The sequence below is a fragment of the Cetorhinus maximus genome, chromosome 16, assembly GCF_964194155.1.
Source record: "Cetorhinus maximus chromosome 16, sCetMax3.hap1.1, whole genome shotgun sequence".
Taxonomy (NCBI): Eukaryota; Metazoa; Chordata; class Chondrichthyes; order Lamniformes; family Cetorhinidae; genus Cetorhinus; species Cetorhinus maximus.
The window spans coordinates 12,866,320-12,886,409 of record NC_135894.1 but is presented as its reverse complement, the minus strand read 5'-3'; the positions used below and the strand labels follow the sequence as shown (position 1 = coordinate 12,886,409).

Below are 20,090 nucleotides of genomic sequence, written 5' to 3'. Positions count from 1 at the left end.
CCCGAAGTTAAACCCACTGGAGATCAGGTTATATTCAAATTTACACATGGGTATAATTTGCAGATATTATATGTTGTTTAGGGAAGGAAACCTGTAAACTTATCCAGCTTGGCTTATGTTTTAACGCCTACATCAATGTGGTTGACCCTCAACAGCCCACTGAAGTGACTTAGTGAGCAGGCCTGAAGAAAAGTGAGAATAGGAGTAGGCCATTCAGCTCTTTTAAGCTTCGTCCACTATTTAATTAGATATTGGCTGATCTGTATCCTAACCGAGCCACTCAATTGCATCAGGACAACTAGGATTAGGGTAATAAATGCTGGTGTTGCTGGCTATGCCCATATCCAGAGAACTTTACTAATTTTGTTTTAAAATGGTAAGATCCTGGAAGTGCTTAAATTTAGATGCATTTTGTAAATGTATTGAATGTAACATCTTTCTGTATTCAACTCTTACCTATTGAACTCTTACCGTTTTTCCTGTTATGTCTATGCCTCTGGGGGAGCTCACTATCGAGACTGCGCGAGCCAGTTGCTCATGGATTTCTGCACTTTGGGAAAGGTTACCTTTTTGTACCTCATTGTCACTCTTCAACGCAAGGAATTGAGGAAGCGGCAATTCTGAATATGTTAAAGAAACAAACAAAATCAAAAATTCAGTTCATGAGAAACAACATTTCTAACACTCCAAAATCTAACATTTACAGTACTTTTGAGTTCACAATCCAGAGACCATTTCAGTTTTGCTTTATCTTTGCTATTTCCAGCTGACGCGCCCCTCTCCTCTCCACACACCACCCCATTAACAGTGGAAGAAGGCTGGTCGCCATAACAACTGCCATTGCAACTCAGCTAACAAGTGTACACTCTTGTTCAGATGCCTCAGGTGCTCATCAACCGTGCTGATGAAGCACCATCAAACCTCTAACTAAGGGCAGATAAATCTGAAAGTCATTCAAAGTCAGGATTTGATCTCTGTCCTCAATCCACTGAGTTTCAATGCTCCAATGCTAGCTCTATTATGCTATCTTTGGGGGTGGGGGGCGGGGGGTGCTGCAGGGAATAGAACAGACCTGTAAAGTAATTATTGGCAAAGTTATAGCGAATTATGTCAGCACAGCACAGAGCGATGGAAAATTTCTTAATATGGCAAACTGAAAATCCCAGCCTTGATCTTGGACTCAGTGGCTTAAGGCCAGATATTTGATCATAGGAGGAAAAGCAAGTGGAGAGCAAATGACCCACATGCAACTCCCGGTGGCTCATGCAAGAAAAGTGCTGACAATAAAATGGGAGCAAGTCACCCATTTCCCTCCTTCACTGAGCAGGATGTATCAAGAAAAGCAAATAATACAAGAGATTTAATCTTACACATAGTAAGCCCACAAGCAAATCAGTTGGGAGCATCAACAGAAACTAGATACTTTCCAATAAATGGTCAGGGGAAGGGAAAGAGAAAATTGAAACAGAAACTTCAAAAGTAACAATGCATACAAAATAACATGGTAACATTACACATCAGTATCTATTTAAAATCATAGACTATGGTGAACTAATGCATGCAATTTCTCAACTTAACATCCAATTTTACTTCATGATGAGAGTTTCCATTACATCATATTCTCTCTCAATGGATTTTAACGTGTTTCCACAATTAGACTTTCTTTGCCACTTGGAAGCTTTGCTTTTTTGATCATTTGTCCCCAGCCAAGGTGTATAGTATGAGGATTACCTCTACGCGACTTGGGTTTAATATGGTTTCACAGCTCTTTGAATTGTCAGCCATGAAATACAAATCAGGTGTTTTAAAGTTACTTACTTTATTTACAAATAGAGATGAGAATGTGAACTTTTCTGATTCTCAAAGTACAACCCATCTGAATATACGAACATAGCAAAAGTTTGGAACGGATCAACATAAGAACTAAAGCCATGCATTCAGCCTCTGGAGAAGAGTCTTACGAATTCAAAACGTTAACTCCGTCTCTCTCTCTCTCCACAGATGCAGCCAGACCTGTTGAGTTTTTCCAGCACTTTGTTTTTAATTCAGCCGCTGGACCCTGTTTTGCCATTTGATTAGACCATGGCTGATCTACCCTCAACTCCATTTACACACTCTTACTTCATATTCTTTGTTTCCTGTGGTAGGAATTATTTCTAAAGAGATTATCATTTCTGATGCTTCACTCAAAGTGCTGAGGTCTTGCGGCAGTATTAACTTCCTTACCTCTGGGCCAGAAGCTCCAGGTTTAAGTTCCACACCAAGGCCAGGATTTTCTGGTGGAAATTCCCATCCAAAGTCAATGGACGTTTGGCTGCCTCTCCAAGTTTTCCATCCTGCCCAGGGCTTGTTGGCCATGCGAGGTGTCTCCGTGATGCAGTTTAATGGGCTGATAGTCAGCCCAGGAATCCTTCCATCGCCTCCTCACTATTCTCCAAGGAGGGTGGGAGAAAGTGTGCATGAAGGCACACTTTAAAAAAAAAACTAAAATTGCTAAGTCTTGACAAGGCAAGAGTAGCAGATGTTTCATGTTTCTTATCAATTAAAGTATTGCAGTGACAAAAGAAGAAAGACGCTTTTGACTTATCATATAACAGAGCAGTTAAAGGAGTTCCCAAAATGTTTGAAACTCATGGTAAAAGATACATTGTGCCTTTTAATACTTTTAAACACAGTTATATAAAAGAATGGTCTTGCTCTTCTAATCTATTCAGTTCAGTTCTGTGTTCCCATGTTTTACATTTTGAAAAATCTCTTATTGTTTTGAAATTGTGATTTGCAGATAAATGTAACTCACTGTATTTGAATATACAATTAACCACAGCGCAAGCATGACCAAATTCATGCTATGTCAATCAGGAAAGGGGCTCTAAACGCAATACAATCCCCCCATTGCTGTAATTAATCACTTATCTTTGGATCAAAAGATTGGTTCTTCAATGAAAAGGAGCAAGCAATCCATAGGTTTCTCACACCCTTACCATTTTACCACCATCCACAAAATTTAACAAAAAGCAAACTTTATTAGCATACAAAGCAGTTTGTTTCATTCTTCAATTAGTCTAATATGTTACTAAAACAGGTTTTCATTTGCATGTCATCAATGCCTCGATAATAGGTCCATTGTTTCACACTTGATTGAAGTGTTTTTTTGACCATAGCTCATAAGTAGTTGGTTGTTGCAAAACAGAATCCTGTAACTACAAACTACAAAGTTGTACTTGAGTCCTGTTTCTTTCTATTATTTATCTGAAACATCCATAGGAAGGTAAGAATGAGGAGTTGGCCATTTGGCCCCTTGAGCCTGCTTCGTCATTCAATAGGATCATGGCCTCAATGTCACTTACCTGCCTACTCCCTATATCCTTTGATTCCCTTGTTAGTCAAGAATCTACCTACCTCTGCCTTAAAAATATTCATGGGAATTTGGCATCTCTGGCAAGACCAGCATTTGTTGCCCCATTCCTAATTGCTCTTAAACTGAGTGACTTGTTAGGCCATTTCAGAGGGCAGTTAAGAGTCAACCACATCACATGTAGGCCAAGCTAGATAAGGATGGCAGATGTCCTGCCCTAAAGGACATCAGTGAACCAGATGGGTTTTTACGACAATCAATGATGTTGTCCTTACTGAGGCTGGCTTTCAATTCCAGATTTATTATTAATTGAATTTAAATTCCACCAGTTGCCATGGTAAGATTTGAACCCATGTTCTCAGAGCATTAGCCTGGGCCTTTGGATTACAGTCTAGGAGACATTACCACTCTGCCACCATGTTAGATAATGGAATGGATGATCAGATGCAAACTTGAGGATCATCTATATAGTGTCTGAACATGGAGTCAGAAGTAAATCCTGTTAAACAACCTCCTTCACCTTTGAGGAAATGACTTCCCAGAGTAGAGTACCCAGGCTATGTAATGTGACGTAACTAGACTTCCAAAAGCGAACTGCCAAAATTGCATTGCAAAAGCCAATTGTTAAAAGTTCAAAGCCCAGCTAACAAATCAGGATAGTTTAGGAATAGATACCAAAAAATGTCTGAAAAGTTAACGGAGCACTGTGACTTCGGTGATACTTTAAACGACATGTTGCGAGATCATTTGGTTTGCGGCATAAACAATGACGCCATTCAGCGCCGTTTGCTTGCAGAAGTTGAGATAGACCTGAAGCAGGCCATGGATATAGTGCTAGCAATGGAGAGGGACTCGCAGGCTTTGCATAGTGTGCAACATGGCAGCTTTTTGCAGCTAGGGTGGGAACCTGCCGCTGGGCGTGGCGCGAAGATCAGGGAGGCTACCGCAAAGCGGGACACGGTCCCTACATCTACAAAAATAACAAGAAATGTTAGAAGCAGCTCACCAGCAATCCAGAAGTTAAAGTGTTACTGTTATGGGAGAAATCATGCATCGCAATGTCTGTAGATTTAAAGAGGCAGAATGCCACTACTGTCCCAAAAAGAGTATTTGTTAAACAGTGCAGGACTGGATCAAGGCAGCCATTCAGGTATCAGGTCAAGTTAAATGAAGTGTACAGTATAGACGAGCCATAAGTTACTGAGGCTAACGTTTATTTCCTACACAATCTGAAGGCCAGGAAAGCTGAACCACTGTTACACTTCAAGTAAATGGAAAACCTCTGCTCATGGAGGTTGACACAGGAGCATCGACCACATTGGTGGGAGAACACATCTTTAAATACCTCAGAGAAGGTACCCAGCCATTGAGTTTGGAGAAAGCTGCTGCTCAGTTTTAAAAAAAATACTTGAGAAGCAATAGGTGAAAGGCATCACCTCTGTACCTGTATCATAAAGACAACAGGCAGCTCAGCTGTCAGTAATTGTTGTAACAGGAGGAGGACCTAGACTTCAGGGCCGTGATTGGTTGAAGGAAATCAAATTAAACTGGTCGTAATTTTTTCAGGTCTGGACAGGAGGAATTCCAGAGTTGCTAAAAAATATGAGAGCATTCAGAGATGAGTTGGGGAAAATCAAAGGTCTACAAGCTAAAATTTACATGGAGTCTGAAGCAACACCCCGGTTTTTTAAGGCAAGACCTGTGTCTTACACTCTAAAAGAAAAGGTAGATGTAGAATTAGGCCCTTGGAGCAGTTAGGAATAATACAGCCAGTCCTATTTTCAGAATGGGCAGCACCCATAGTCTCTGTGATGAAACCAGACCAAACCATTCGCATCTGCGGAGATTATAAATTAACTGTAAACAAGGCTGAGAAATTAGACAAATACCGAAGCCCAAAGATTGAAGATCTGTATGCTAAACTCGCAGGAGGAAGATCCTACACTAAACTGGACAAGAATCATAGGTATCAAGAGCTTGAGCTGGACCAACACATCAAGAAGTTATGTCACCATAAACACACACAAGGGCCTGTACCAATACACACACCTACCCTTCGGTGTGTCAGCTGCCTGTGCGATTCCAAAGAACCATGGAGAAACTCAGGGCAATGAAGGAAGCGCCCTCTCTTACCAATGTCACAGGGCTCAAGTCTTTTTTGGGCATGGTAAACTATTACAGTTGGTTTTTGCCTAATCTATCAACAGTGTTAGCTCCCTTACAATTATTACTGAAGAACCACCACAGTTGGCTCTGTAAGGCACAGCAAGAGGAAGCCACTACAAGAGTTAAGGAGCTTTTGCACTCGTGTCTGCTAGTACACAATGACCCGTCTAAAGAGTTGATATTCACCTGTGAAGCATCTCCCTACAGAGTGGGAGCAGTATTATTACACAAGATGAAGGATGGAAATGAAAGATTGATAGGACATGTATCCAGAACCTTTCCTGAAGCCAAGGAAGGCTACTCTCAAATTGAAAAAGAGGGCTTATCTATCGTATTTAGGGTAAAAAAGTTCCATCAATATTTGCATGATTGACACTTCACCATAGTATCAGAACACAAACTATTGTTAGGGTTGTTTGGTGAAGATAAGGCAATCCCACCAATAGCCTCTGCTAGAATTCAAAGATGGGCTTTAATGTTGTCAGCGTACGAGTCCACTTTTTATGCACTGTCCGGGTGTGCGTATAGCAAATACAAATGCCCTCAGACATCTCCCTTTGCTAGATAGTGTTACACACGTACCATTACCTCATGAGGTCGTACTTACGTTGAATTTCATGTATGCCTCACCAATCTGCGTGAGACAGATAAAGAATTGAACAAATTGGGATCCAATTTTAGCAAGAGTCCATGAACAAGTATTACAAGGACAGTCAAAAGCACAAGTCCCTGAAGAATTAAAACCATTCTTTGTACATAGAACTGAACAGAGTTGTCAAGATGGTATCTTGTTATGGGGAAGCATAAGTTATTATCCCTATGTAAGGAAGAGGAGCATTATTAGAAGAACTTCATAGTGCACATGCTGGTATTTCGAAAATGAAGATGTTCACATGAAGTTATATCTGGTGGCCAGGTATAGACAGTGATATAGAAAAAATGGTGAAACACCCTGTTTCCAGTGGCAACAACAGCAGAAGTTGCCTGTTTCAGCTCCACTGCATCCGTGGGAGTGGTCTGGTTGACCCTGGGTTAGACTACATATTGATTGTGTAGGTCTGCTTCTAGGTGCCATGCTTCTGTGATTATCGATGCATATTCCAAATAGATGGACATATTTGAAGTGAGAACACCTACTTCATCTGCAACCATTGAAAAACTGCGCCAGAATTTCATTGTTCATGGTTTACCTGAAGATATTTTGTCAATGGTACTGCTTTCACCAGCACTGAGTCCCAAAGACTCGTGAACCTAAATGGGATTCAACACGTCAGAACTGCACCGTATCATCCCTCATCCAATGGGTTAGCAGAAAGAGCAGTACAAACCTTTAAAACAGGCATGAAGAAACTATCAGAGACAAAATTAGAAACGCAAATTTCAAGATCCCTGTTCAGCGATCGCACAACTCATGTGACCACTGGTTTAACACATTCCGAGTTGTCAGTGAAGTGCCAACTTCGTAAAAGATTGAGTCTTGTATTCCCTAATTTAGCAGGGAAGGTGGAGAGAAAACAGGCTGGTCAGAAAGTGAGTCATGACGTTCACAGTAAAAGTTGAGAGTTTACTGTAAGAGAGACAGTTTTATATGAAATTTTGCAACTGGACCGAGATGGGTCCCTAGTACAATCATCTCTAAAACAAGGCCTTTATCTTATTAAGTATAAGTGGAAAACAGGATTGTTAGGAAACATGTGGATCATCTCAGAAGCCAAGAAACCCTCCAACAACCAGTTAATCCACCTGAAATCAAAGTCAAAACTTTGACTCTAGGTGTAGATCGACAAAGAATAGACATACCGGGTGTCTCTGTTGAAGTAAATAATTCTGAACTGTCATCGTCTTAGGGATGTCCCTGAAGCTGCAGTTCCTGTGCATGTCGATCCAATGGAAGGACATCCAGCTGTAGAGTTGGGTTGCTCTACCCGAACCCGAAAACCTCCTCAAAGACTAAATTTATAATAGCATGAACTGCATATAATATGGGTTAGGATGCTTTTGTAAATAAGAGGGTAAAACAACATTAAGGGGGGGGAAATATAGTCATTGTTAAACCATTTCTTACTGTTACGGGGATCACGTGACTGTACAGATGAATCAGCCCTAACCGCGGGGAATCTTAGGGGCGGAGCTTTTTAGCCTTGGTCTTGGAACGAGCATGTAGCTTCATCAGGAGTGTGTAAATAAAGTTTACTGTAACTAGTCCTGCATTCCAAGTTTATTACAGAGGGGAAAAGAGCCTAAGTGGGTGTTCCAGGGACCAGTTTTGGCAATCGTGGTTTCAAATTAAAATTCCAGTATGCTCTGATCAGGCTTGCAGCTGACATCAAGCTAGGGGAAGCAACAAATTCAACATCCAAGTTACAAAATGAAATAGACAAGAAACTAAGCTGGGTAAAACAATAGCAGTTGGCACTTAATGTAGTCAAGTATTGCAATTAGGAAGGAAAAATGCACAATAATCATGAATGGAATTTGGTAGCCAAGAATGAATTTGAATGCGAACTCGGAGTTTTGCTAGACTGAACATTCAATGTCCACCTGCTGCTGGGGAGAAGGATGGGGAAGGGGTTGCTGAATCTACCTGGATATATGTTTTTCAAGAAAGAAAAACAAAAGCAAGCTTCTACATTTCATTTCCTGTCAGAGGTTTTCTTTATTCTTCATGCATGAGCTTGCTTTCTCTCTCAAAAATAATTCCTATTGAAAGATCAGTATATCAATATGTCAAATGTAACACAGAAACCAATGCCAATGATGTGCAACCTTACCACTAGTAATAGTTTATTCCTGAACATAAATTGCTTAAAATGTTACAGGTACAGAGATGCCAGAGCGTATCATAGCTGATGTAGAAAATGTGTAGCCAGGGCCTTATCATTCCAAGGAACAAGAATTGGAAGAGTCAATGTCCTCATTGTATTGATATTAAATCAATGGCTACTCTGGTGACTCAATGGATAAATCCACCATGCTGTGTGGGATTAGATTCGGAAATGGCCTGGGTGCGTGCCAATGCGACTTCTCACAGCTCCTGGATCACTTGATGAGAATAACCAGTAGGTTCAAGTCTCATATCTCATGACTGCCAAATTTGCCTCAGGTTCGAACTGGGAAAACTTTATAAATATACCAGGCATGGCAGCATTGTGAAAAATGCTCTTCAAATCAGCTGCTTCTTTTTGCACAATTCTTGGTCACAACAGAGATGATTGGGTAATTCATGTTGACCATACCCAGAGACTGCACTGCTATAAGTCACTGGGGTTGACTTTATGGCTATAACTTGTATTACATAAATCTCCTCCATTCACTGCACTTTGTTAGAGAAACAGCTCTGCTTTTATCGGGAGACTGCGCTGCAGTTTTAGTCTTGAATTCTGCTTTCTGTGCTTTGTAGAGGTTTTAAAATAGATTTTGCTTTATGTCCTGCACAAAGTCTGCCCTATCCCACTGCCTACTCATTGGCTGATACCATGTTTTAAAGTTGATCTCCATAAATATAAACCACACTTTTAAAAGTTCGTTTGAATTCAATGTTTACATCGTCTAACCTCACAGTATGCAAAGTATTGAACAATTATGTAGTCTACAGCTGCAGAACTACAAAGAATGCAACATTCCATCATATCCTTTTAAAAAACCATCTTTACTCAATTCTTCAACTTCTTGAAACAATGCTTAAACAGGATTCTGTACAGCCAATGCACTGTGGCAATGCGCGGGTTAAAACTGATGATCTATCATGGCACATAACTCACTTGTTTACATATCATTTCTGGATCGAGTTCTGCATCTCTGAAAATTATTAAAACAAACAACTCAGCTTCTGAATTTTAATACAATGAAAACAGCCAAGCTTAACGTGATTTTCAAAAATTAAAAAAAAATACGAGCTGTGGCTATCAGTCAAAGTGGCCAATTTTGGCATTTGATGGGGATAATAATGATGATTAGCAGTTCATTGTCAGTCACTATCAACTGGTGAATTTTCCATGGCAACGCCTCTACCAGAGTCCTCTTGCCAACCAATCAGCGCTCTTTTTTCATACAGCATAACTATGTTGTTTCCCTGACATTGGTATTTTCTTACGAATTGTGCTGATGAATGCAAGACGAAAAGCTTTGACAAATAATGTCTCTTTTGTCCAGAAATAACGATTGTCTTGCTTTTTTTTAATAATTTGAAACTTGAATTTACCCAACAATTTACTTCAGCTCCCAAAAGGTTAAATTTCTTCAGTTGGTTCAAAGTGCTCACAAGCAGCACTTTTGTGTGGTTATTAAAGTTCATAGTAGTGCTAAATTTGTGGAAAACAATTTGTTCGATCAACTTGTAAACATCTGGTCCTTGACCTCGAGTTCCTGGCAATCATGGATCAGGATACAAGAGTCAATCGCTTGAGACCATAACTGTGTGTTTCTGAAACTGTTATGCATTGTGGAAACTTAAATATCTTAATTCTGTGTTGCAACAAAATATTCTAACAACATGTGGGTACTTTTCCATTTTCCACTGCAGACATTAGAAATTTGATGAGGTAACTGAGGCATCAGTTCAGACCTATTTTACATTATCTCCCATCAACCAGATGTCTTGCTTTGTGGTGCAAAACATGTAGCCTATTAAATCTTTATTTCAGTAAATAACACTGCTGCAATTCACACATGGAAGTTCCCCATACAATGGTATTTAGGCCTTCCTAGTAACAGCATTATGGAGCTAGTGTTCCTGTAATATAAACAGATAAAGCAGTGGTTCGCTTGGCTTTTGCGGGGAACACCTCCAAACATTGTATGAAAAGCCTAGATAAATTGCCTCTTCATATAAAGGAGGGAGACACAGGAAAGAAGTCAGAGTTACACAAACACAAGTAAGTTATTTGGAAAGGAACACTGCAAGTGAGACAATTTTTTAAACAGGGTGGTGAAAGTATTAGGCAGTCTCAAAGTCATCAATGCTAGGGGAAACATTAGAAGACATCATGCTCACGTCAAGCAAGATGACCCACTAGCGTGGGGAAGCATGCCTTGCTTTTTCTTTTGTATCTTTCATCAGGGACAAATTGTGTGGATTAAACTAAATGAAACCAATCACTGTTTCTCAGAATGTTCAATTGCCATGAAATAGCTTAGTTATTTATATCAAGCCTTACTTCACCAAGTGCTTGGTCAGCCTGCCTTTGTTCAGGTTAAGGGGATACACATGCAAAAGATGTGAATATCCTATTTAGGTCACAAGGGGACACAAACGTTCCAGCCCTGGCTCATGTTGCTGTACAAGTGGACAGGGGGCAGTGAGAGCTCACTGCCAGAAAATCAAGGCATTCCAATCACTTGTGGGTGTAAATAACACCACTGAACCAGAGAAAGCATCTACAGCAGACCTGAATGTGTAACAGTGTGAAAATATACAACTGAGAATTAAGAAGAGTGGACTCCTCTTGTCTTTGTTTCACCAGCATTATAACAGCACCGTAATGCAGCAATAAAAATAAATAAAATACCAAGTGTTTTGACCGGGATGGGAGGAGTGCAGAGTTTATCTAGCCCCACAGCTCCACAGGCTACACTATTAGTTTAAAAATTTCATTCACTCAACAAAATAGCCAATATTCTACCTTCGCTACCATTAGATCCAGAATAAAAACCAGACTTCTTTCCATAAACTCAATGATTAATTTATTATAAAACAAAACAACTTTTTAAAAAACAAGTTGCAAGAGCTAATTAACACATAATTGTAATCTGTAGGTATAACTGTGTCATGAAGATATTAATGTATATAATGTTATTGGAAATTATTTAAAATTGGACTTATAGTAGGGTGTGTCTGTGGGTGTGAGTGTGTGTGTCTTAATTAGATTAAAACCAGCTAGTCTGGGTGCTTTGATGTATAGTAGTTTTGAGATGTTAGAAATTAAGGTAAAGAGCACATCTGCATTTTGTTGAATAAACCAAAGAATGGGGGTGAAATCTTGCATCTAGCTAGGAGACACCTAGCAATATGTTTATATTACTAATAAAATTGGTACTATGAAAAGGGTTTTATTATTGGAAGAGGTGGAGTTTGAAGGGCCTGGTGATACAATGAGAATTTGCATTCAAAGGGAAGGCTGGGTATATACAGAAGAGTTGTGTGTGGAAGTCAGAGGCATGTGAGATCTAAGCTGCCTGCAAGCCTGTGCCTGTGAAGGAACAAATTGAAAGGAACTTCATTTTGAATTCATAAGATAAAATGTGCTTTTCCTGGTGTCTGTTTAAAGCCTATGGGTTATTTTTGCCTTGGGGAAGATTGCCTAGGAGTGATTAGTTTGGGGATTTGATTAAAAGTTAATATGCTAGTAATTTGTAGACATGTGTTTAAATGCATTGTTAAATTAATAAATGTTTAATTTTATATAAAAAAACTTCTGGAGGCTTGGTGGTTTCATTTCTGAATTCAGAGTTGCATCTCAAAAATACCTACTGAAAATATAGGTTATGACAGTTGTTTAAAGTTTCCCTCTGGGATTTTAAATAACTCAGCCTTTACCAACTTCTGTGTCATAACACCAACTTTTGCTGTATTTTGTGCTGTTCCCTGCATTTGAGTACACAGGGATCCAGCTGTGAAGTCAAGATCGAGCTACAGCAGAAATTTCAGAATAGCAGGTCCCCAAAACTGCAAAGAGCTGCAACAGGCATTGGAAGATAAAATAGGTTGTGCCAGAGCTTTTGGCCAGGGAATGATTGCTGAGACTACACTTCACAGTCAAGGAAAGATGTGGCTGTTGGCTGTGGAGCAATAATGGAAAAGATTTTATCGGATCAATGTAGTACAGCAGAAGACATTAGATCAACACCGGGATTTCTATTACACAGAGAGGGAGTCTCACTGCTATTAGGGGTATAACCCTCCCAACACTTCACACAAGAATACAAGCGACAGGATGTCAACAATACACAATATAATTTAGAACTTTCTACATCAGACCACCTACAATGACACAGTCCACTTCTTGGACACAAGCATGGACTCAAATGCATTGCAACAAGACTACTCACAGTCACTATGATCAGTTTCTGTCGTATACCTCTGCATTGTGTCCTTTCTCTTCACCCACCCTTTGGCTAATTGCAGAATACATAGCATGAAAAATAAATACAGGGAAAATTATCACAGTGAGCTGACAGCTCAAGTTACAGACTGTGGTGGTCCCCGGGTTTCACTCAGTTTCACCGGGTGTTCATACACAGCAGCTGAAGAGGTTCATCTGTTCCCAGATTGCCACAAGGTTGGAGGCCACCTGGACAGCCAGGGCTTTGTTCACCTCTGATTTTTTTTTATAAATTCATTTTTATGGGATGTGGGTGTTGCTGGCTGGGCTAGCATTCATTGCCCATCCCAAATTGCCCTCGAGAAGGTGGTGGTGAGCTGCTTTCTTGAACCACTGTTGCATAGCTACACCCACAGTGCTGTTAGGGAGGGAGTTCAACACTGTGCATTTACTGGGGTTTGTTTGTGGCATTGATCTAGGAGGTAAACACCATAAATGTTGCCAATGTTTTAGGGGCCTGCTATTGAGGTTTCTGCTGTAGCTCCATCTTGACCACAGTACGATCCCTGCGTACTCAAATGCAGACAAATGCACAAATTACAGCAAAAAGTTGGACAATCCTATTCAGAAAGAACATTTTTTTTTAAAAGGTTAGCTGTACTGGAATATATGTGTATGCGCGTCAGTGTAAGTTAGACCCATGCAAGATCACTTCTGCTGTTATCTGAGGCATGTACAGAGTGCGGTTAATGCAGATAAGTGAAGGGAGTTGGAGGGGAGAAAAGTCATGGAGTAAAGATAGTTAGCAAGAGAGCAAAAGGCACGTTGATAGAGATAGATAAACTAACACATATGTTGAGTACAATGAGAGGATAACCAGACGAAAATCAGCAACGAGAGCCCAGAATTCAGACGATTGAATTTAGCAATGTCAGTCTCAAGAGTCTCTGGTAGACTGTAAGATTGCCCAGTTGCTTAATCTTTTTCCTTGCTACCTCGACTTGTATAGACAGACACAAAAACTATAGCATCACTTGGGAATGAAATCACCGACGAGCAACATATCCCATCCTGGCTAGCCCTCTGGAGGTTAGAAAGTACTTGAGCCTTGCACCAGCTGCAGTGCAGCTACACCCAGCACAAAGTAAAATCTAACACATCTGGAGACTTTAAAAAAAGATTTTATTTTTGAAATGTTTTATTATTACCACAACAGTTAGGTGATCTGTGGTTCAAGTGCAAGCACACGAGCACAGTGCTCCACTTGTCTGGCTAAAATCCAATACATGCCTGCAGGACAACTTAGCCGTGCTTGCATGAGGTTAATCTGATATTATTGTCCCTGATACCGCAGTCTGATACACAAACAAACAAACTTTGGAATGGGGGCAGCGGGTGGGTAGAATCAATGTTATACATTTTGTATTCGTTTTTGCTGACAGCAGGCACTACATTGTGCGTTGGCACACGGGCCAACTGAAAGAAAGAAATAGGGTAGGATTATTCAAACTTGTCAAGATTCCAAATGCAAGTTGCTTCCCCCATGGAATAAATGCAAACGATCTCAAATTGGACACTTTTTGGCACACTCTCTTCAGCTGAGCATTCACTACTGCAGAGGCTAGTGGTAGGAATTTTAATAATACGGGGACTGTGGAGGAAATGGAGAACACGATGAGGGAAAAGGGTTGATAAAGGGTTAGTTCAATCGTCTGCTCTGTGCTTTGACTCGCATTAAGTCTGAAGCTGAATCGGAGCCAGTTTACTCATTAGCTCTATTCAAAACACTGAAAAAGGGTCTCCTCTTTGCACGTGGAGCCAAACACGTTTCAATGCAACACAATAGATATTCCAAGAGATAAAATGTAAATCTTTACAGGAATATCTAAAGTTATATGATTCCACATTTAAAATAGAATAGAGCCACAGGAACCTGAGTCAGTGGTAAAGCACAAATACACAAGGAAAAAAAAACATAAATTTTGAAAAACAAAACACTAATTCATCTCATTGTTTCAGGTTGCCAGCAGTGCAAGTCAGCCACATAACTGGTGCTTTGTTTCATGACCCATTCAAACATTGCCAACTGTCAGCGACTACAGCACATTGAAAGCTGAAGAGTCACCTCCACTTCACTCAAGTTGTGGGGGAGAGTAAATCTCAGGGCTATGAATAGAAGCTAGTCACTAAGAAACCAGAGAGGGAAGTCAGGAGAAACTTATTTACCCAAAGTGTGGCAATAATGTGGAACTCACTGCCACATGAAGAAGTTGAGGTGAATAGCATAGATGCATTAAAGGGAAAGAGAGATTTCTTATTTAATTCATTCAGGGTTCACAGGATGTGGGCATTGCTGGCTAGGCCAGTATTTATTGCACATGCTTCATTGTTCCTGAGAAGGTGGTGGTGAGCCACCTTCTTCAACTGCTGCAGTCCATCTGGTGTAAGTACACCAAAAGTGTTGTTAGGAAGGGATAACTACAAGAGAGATAGAATAGAAGGACACGCTTATAGAGTTACAGGAAGTAGGCGGGGGGTGGAAAGAGTGGTTTGTAGGGAGCATAAAGACATTCATAGGCCAACTGGGCCAAATGTCTGTGCTGTAAATTCTATGTCATCAAGATAGGTTACCATCTAGGTGTTCCCCTCCCTTTGTGAGATAGATTCAAGGCAGTTAACTGGAGGAAAATGTATTTAGGGAGCCCAGCACCACTTTCCTGTCCATAAAGAAATCCACATCAGATTTCCTGAAGTGTTGCTGTAGGTGGCTGGTGATACCATTGGAAATTACCACCACCTTGTGTCTGTTCCATTCAAGTTAACCATGTCTGTCTAGTATACCATTTCACTCCCTTTCCATTGATGACCAGTTTCCCTGCATCAAAGAGACATTGCTGGACAGTTGACAGCATCAGACATGTGGAAATCGTTTAAAACTCCTCCCTCGCAGCTTATTGCAATATTTTAAAAGTTGCTTTATCATTTTGTGGATTTACCTTCACATTAATCTCAGCATTACTCTTACTGTTCATTCACTACAAGATATGTTAAATGGTATTTCTACTGGGCATTCCCCTCCAACCCACTTATGATGAGAAAATGAAGGATGAGGAGCAACAGCTATGTAGGAGTTTCTGGCACCATTAGAGATGTCTGGTAACCACAAGGGGATACTCAGAACCTTGGGTCTCCTACCCTAGAGTGGCAACATCTAGACTTTGCTAGTGAACAACCAGGGGAGAAGACTGGGTTTACCTCAAGAGATCACCAAAATGTTCCATCATCTGCTCGCCCCGGACTTGGAACCAACTTCCTCCGAAAGGCTCTGCTTTGGATGGGTCAGTGAAGTTCACTGCAGTCCTCAGCTTTTAGGCCTCTGTGTTCTTCCAGGCCATATCAGCAGACATTGATCATGTGGACCCTTTGGGCGTTTCTCAGCACCTCCCCCATGGAAACTGGCTACCAGTGGGAGGACTGTACAATTTTATTCAGTGGCACAGACGTAACATCCATGGTCATCCTCGTGTTCTCAAGCAGGAAAGGTTTTCACCCATTGCATGTGCAGGTGATCAGTGCTGTCCAACATTTCACTTCACAATCCATTGCTCAATGATTCCTTTATTCTAAAGCGGATCAACATCCCATAGCTCTTTGCTGCTGATGCATGTCTATGGATGGAATCGACGGATAGCTCATGGAGCTATCCTTAGACTCCATAGCTCGAAAGATCAAGACACTGAATTAGTTTGGGCGGAACTAAGAAACAGCAAGGGTCAGAAAACATTGGTGTCAGAAAAATATAATAATTTTCATAATATTGTGATTTATTGTAAAGGTATGTTAATAGTGGGGTTTGGATAGTTTCTCTTGTGTATGTGTGGGATTTAATTGAATTGGAGGCAGCTGAAAATAATGGAATTTTCATTTAAAAGGGAGGAACATATATAAAGGAGATGAGGCTGTGTGCCAGAGGAGAAGGCATCTTAAGATCCAACAACTGTGAAAAGCCTCCAGCCTCTGTGCATCAAGTTGCTGTCTACAGGAACCGAAGCTGAGAAAACTCAATTTGAATATCACTGTCCAGGGTAGCGTGTTGCTTTGCCTGGGTCCTGTTTAAATCTATTTGTTTTTACTGTTGCTTTAACAGATGTATAAGTAGGAGCCAGATTAATTAGGGGTTTTAGGAGTTATTAAAGTAGTAATTTGTAGACCTGTGTGTGTGTTTGAAATCTTTTCTTTTGTTAACAAATATTTAATTTAGTTTTCTAAAAAACCTCTGAAGTTGTGGTCTAGTCTTATTACTTCTGAATTCAGGGCACGCATCTCAAACTAAACTACAAATTGCAAAACTAAGCCTGAGAATTGGGGGCATTTGAGAATTCAATAAAAGGAGGACCAAGAAAAAGATTAAGAAAGGGAAAATAGAATGAGAGTACACTAGCGAGAAACAAAAATGGACTGCAAAAGCTTCTATCGGTATGTAAAAGGGAAAAAGGTTGGCAAACACAAAGGCGAGTCCATTGCAAGTGGAGTCAGGGGAATTTAAAATGAGGACGAAAGAAATGGCAGAGAAACTAAACAAATACTTTGTGTCTGTCTTCATGGAGGAAAATACAAAAAATATCCCAGAAAAAATGGATAATCAAGGGACAAGTGTGAACAAGGGACTGTTAGATATTAACATTAATTTAAAAAATAGTACCAGAGAAATTAATGGAACTTGAAGATGATAAATCCCCTAGACCTGATGATCTACATCCCAGAGTGTTGAGAGGCAGCTGTAGAGTTAGTAGATACATTGGTGGTCATCTGTCAAAATTCTATTGACTCTGGAATGATTCCTGCAGATTGGAAGGAGGTAAATGTAACCCCACTATTTAAAAAGGAGGTAGAGAGAAAATGGGGAGCTACAGACCGATTAGCCTGACATCAGTAGTAGGGAAAATGCTAGAATCTATAATAAAGGATGGGATAACAAGACACTTAGAAAATAATGGTAGCATAGGGCAGAATCAACTTGGATTTATGAAAGGGAAATCATGTTTGACAAACCTATTGGAGATTTTTGAGAATGTAACTAGCAGAATAGATAAGGGAGAAACCAGTGGATGTGGTGTATTTGGATTTTCAGTAGGCTTTCAATAAGGAGGTTAGTAAACAAAATTAGAGCACAGTTTTGGGGTGAATATACTGCATAGATTGAGAACTGGTTAATGGAGAGCTAACAGCGAGTAGGAATGAATGGGTCATTTTCAGGTTGGCAGACTGCGACTAATGGGGTACCACAAGGATCAGTGCTTGGGCCCCAACAATTCACAATCTATATCAATGATTTGGATGTGGGGATTAAATGTAATATTTCCAAGTTTGCAGATGGCACAAAGCTAGGTGAAAGTGAGAGTTGTGAGGAAGATGCAAAGATGCATCAAGGGGATTTGGAGAGGCTAAACAAGTGGGCAAAAATTTGGCAGATGGAATACAATGTGGAGAAATGTGAGGTAATACACTTTGGTACGAAAAACAGAAAAACAGAGTATTTTTTAAATGGTGAGAGGCTGGCAAGTGTAGAACTTCAAAGGGACTTCGGTGTCCTTGTTCATGAGTCACTGAAAGCTAACATGCAGGTACGGTAAGCAATTAAGAAGGCAAATTGTATGTTGGCCTTTATTGCAAGAGGATTTGTGTACTGGAGTAAAGAGGTCTTGCTGCAATTATGTAGAGCCTTGGTGAGACCGCACCTGGCGTATTGGGCACAGCTTTGGTCCCCTTCCCCAAGGAGAGATATACTTGCCAGAGGGAGTGCAATAAAAGTTCACTAAATTAATTCCTGAGATAGAAGGAGTGTCCTGTGAGGAAAGATTAAATAGACTGGACTTTTACTCTCTGGAGGTTAGAAGAATGAGAGGTGATCTCATTCAAACATACAAAATTCTTACAGGGCTCAGCAGGGTAGATGCACGAAGGTTGTTTCCCCTGGCTGGAGGCTCTACAACAGGACAGACAGTCTCAGAATAAAAGAGGCAGGCCATTTAGGACTGGGACGAGGAGGAATTTCTTCAGAGGGTGGTGAATCTTCGGAACACTCTGCCCCACAGGGCTGTGGAGGCTCAGTCGTTAAATATGTTCAAGACTGAGATCGATAGATTTCTACATATTAAAACATCAAGGGATATCATGATAGTGCAAAAAAATGGCATTGAAGGAGAAGATGATCAGCCATGATCTCTTTGAATGGTGGAGCAGGTTCAAATGGCTGAATGGCCTACTCCTACTCCTATTTCTTGTGAGATTGAGGCTACTTCCTGAAGCAATGGTTCACGATCCTAGTGCACTTCCCTTTTAACCCAGGAAACACCTGATACAACAAGATTCAGGACGTCAGTGGAATCATAATTGAAAATGATGATCAGAGGTTCTGCTATTTCCTTCCTTGCTTTGCTTGGCAGCCTGGGATACATTTTCATCCAGGCCTGGCAATTAATCCACTTTCAAAAGGTGATAAGACTCTTAATATTTCCTTTCTCACTATGATTGATACTATCCAATATTTCACACTCTTCCTCTTCAACTACATCATCTGCATTATCCCCTCTTTTGTGAAAACAGATAAAGTATTTAATAAGGACCATGCCCATATCTTCTGCCTCCAAACACAAGTCATCTTTTTGGTCTCTAATCAGCCCTACCCTTTTCTTAGTTATCCTCTCACTGTTTAGAAATATGTAAAAGCACCTTTGGGTTTTCCTTGATTTGACTTGCCAACATTTTCTCATCCCCTCTCTTTGCTTCCCAAATTTCCTTTTTAACTTCAGTCCTGCATTTTCTATACACCTGTACATTTCTGCATTACTGACCTCTCAGTATCTGCCATAATATCCTTTTTTGCGTTATCCTACTGTATGTTGGGCTTGCTACATACTGGCGAAAAAGTTCTCCTGAAGGCATTTTAACAATGTTGTGCCCTCTATCTGTTACACTGATTTTATCCCAGTTAATATTAAAGAATTGAAATTCCCAATTACTGTCTTATTGTTTCTGTGCTTCTCAGTAGTTTATACAATGGAATTGGCTGGCCATTAGGTCTGCATTCACAATATGTGGTTAGTTCTTATGATTGCAGCTGGTGACATGGACAGAATTGTTGCCCATGTTGTTTTATGGATTTCAAGCCAAGAACTCTGTGATTCAGCTCTACAGCACAAATGGGAATCTGTCGGGCGCAGTCTTCAGGGAGTACACTTAATTCATTATACGAGTAGTGATGTTTAGATTCATTTTATTGTTCGCCTCAGAGTTGTCAGGTTGGTAGTTATATTATATTCTAGTGAATCTCCCATGGTAATGCTAATGGTTAAGATAGGGGAATATGCTGTTTAGAAAAATAATTATTACTGGTTTTTTTTTTGTTCATTTACAGGAAGTGGGCTTCACCGGCTAAACCAGCATTTATTACGCATCCCTAATTGCCCTTGAGAAGGTGGTGGTGAGCTGCCATCTTGAACTGCTGCAGTCCCGGTGGTGTAGGTAAA

At 40.3% G+C, this 20,090-nt stretch overlaps 1 protein-coding gene across 4 annotated transcripts in view; it reads right to left on the bottom strand.

The window, feature by feature from the left end:
* The window catches only part of reps2 (RALBP1 associated Eps domain containing 2), a 216,450-nt gene that overhangs the window by 117,620 nt on the left and 78,740 nt on the right, over positions 1–20,090 (bottom strand). For 3 of the 4 annotated variants that reach the window (XM_078559376.1, XM_078559375.1, XM_078559377.1), the window contains exon 3: positions 472–620. The exons of the other annotated variant lie outside the window; for it this stretch is intronic. In XM_078559376.1, coding sequence (XP_078415502.1) covers positions 472–620 — 149 coding nt within the window. The remainder of the gene's footprint in view (positions 1–471; positions 621–20,090) is intronic. 4 annotated transcript variants of the gene reach the window in all.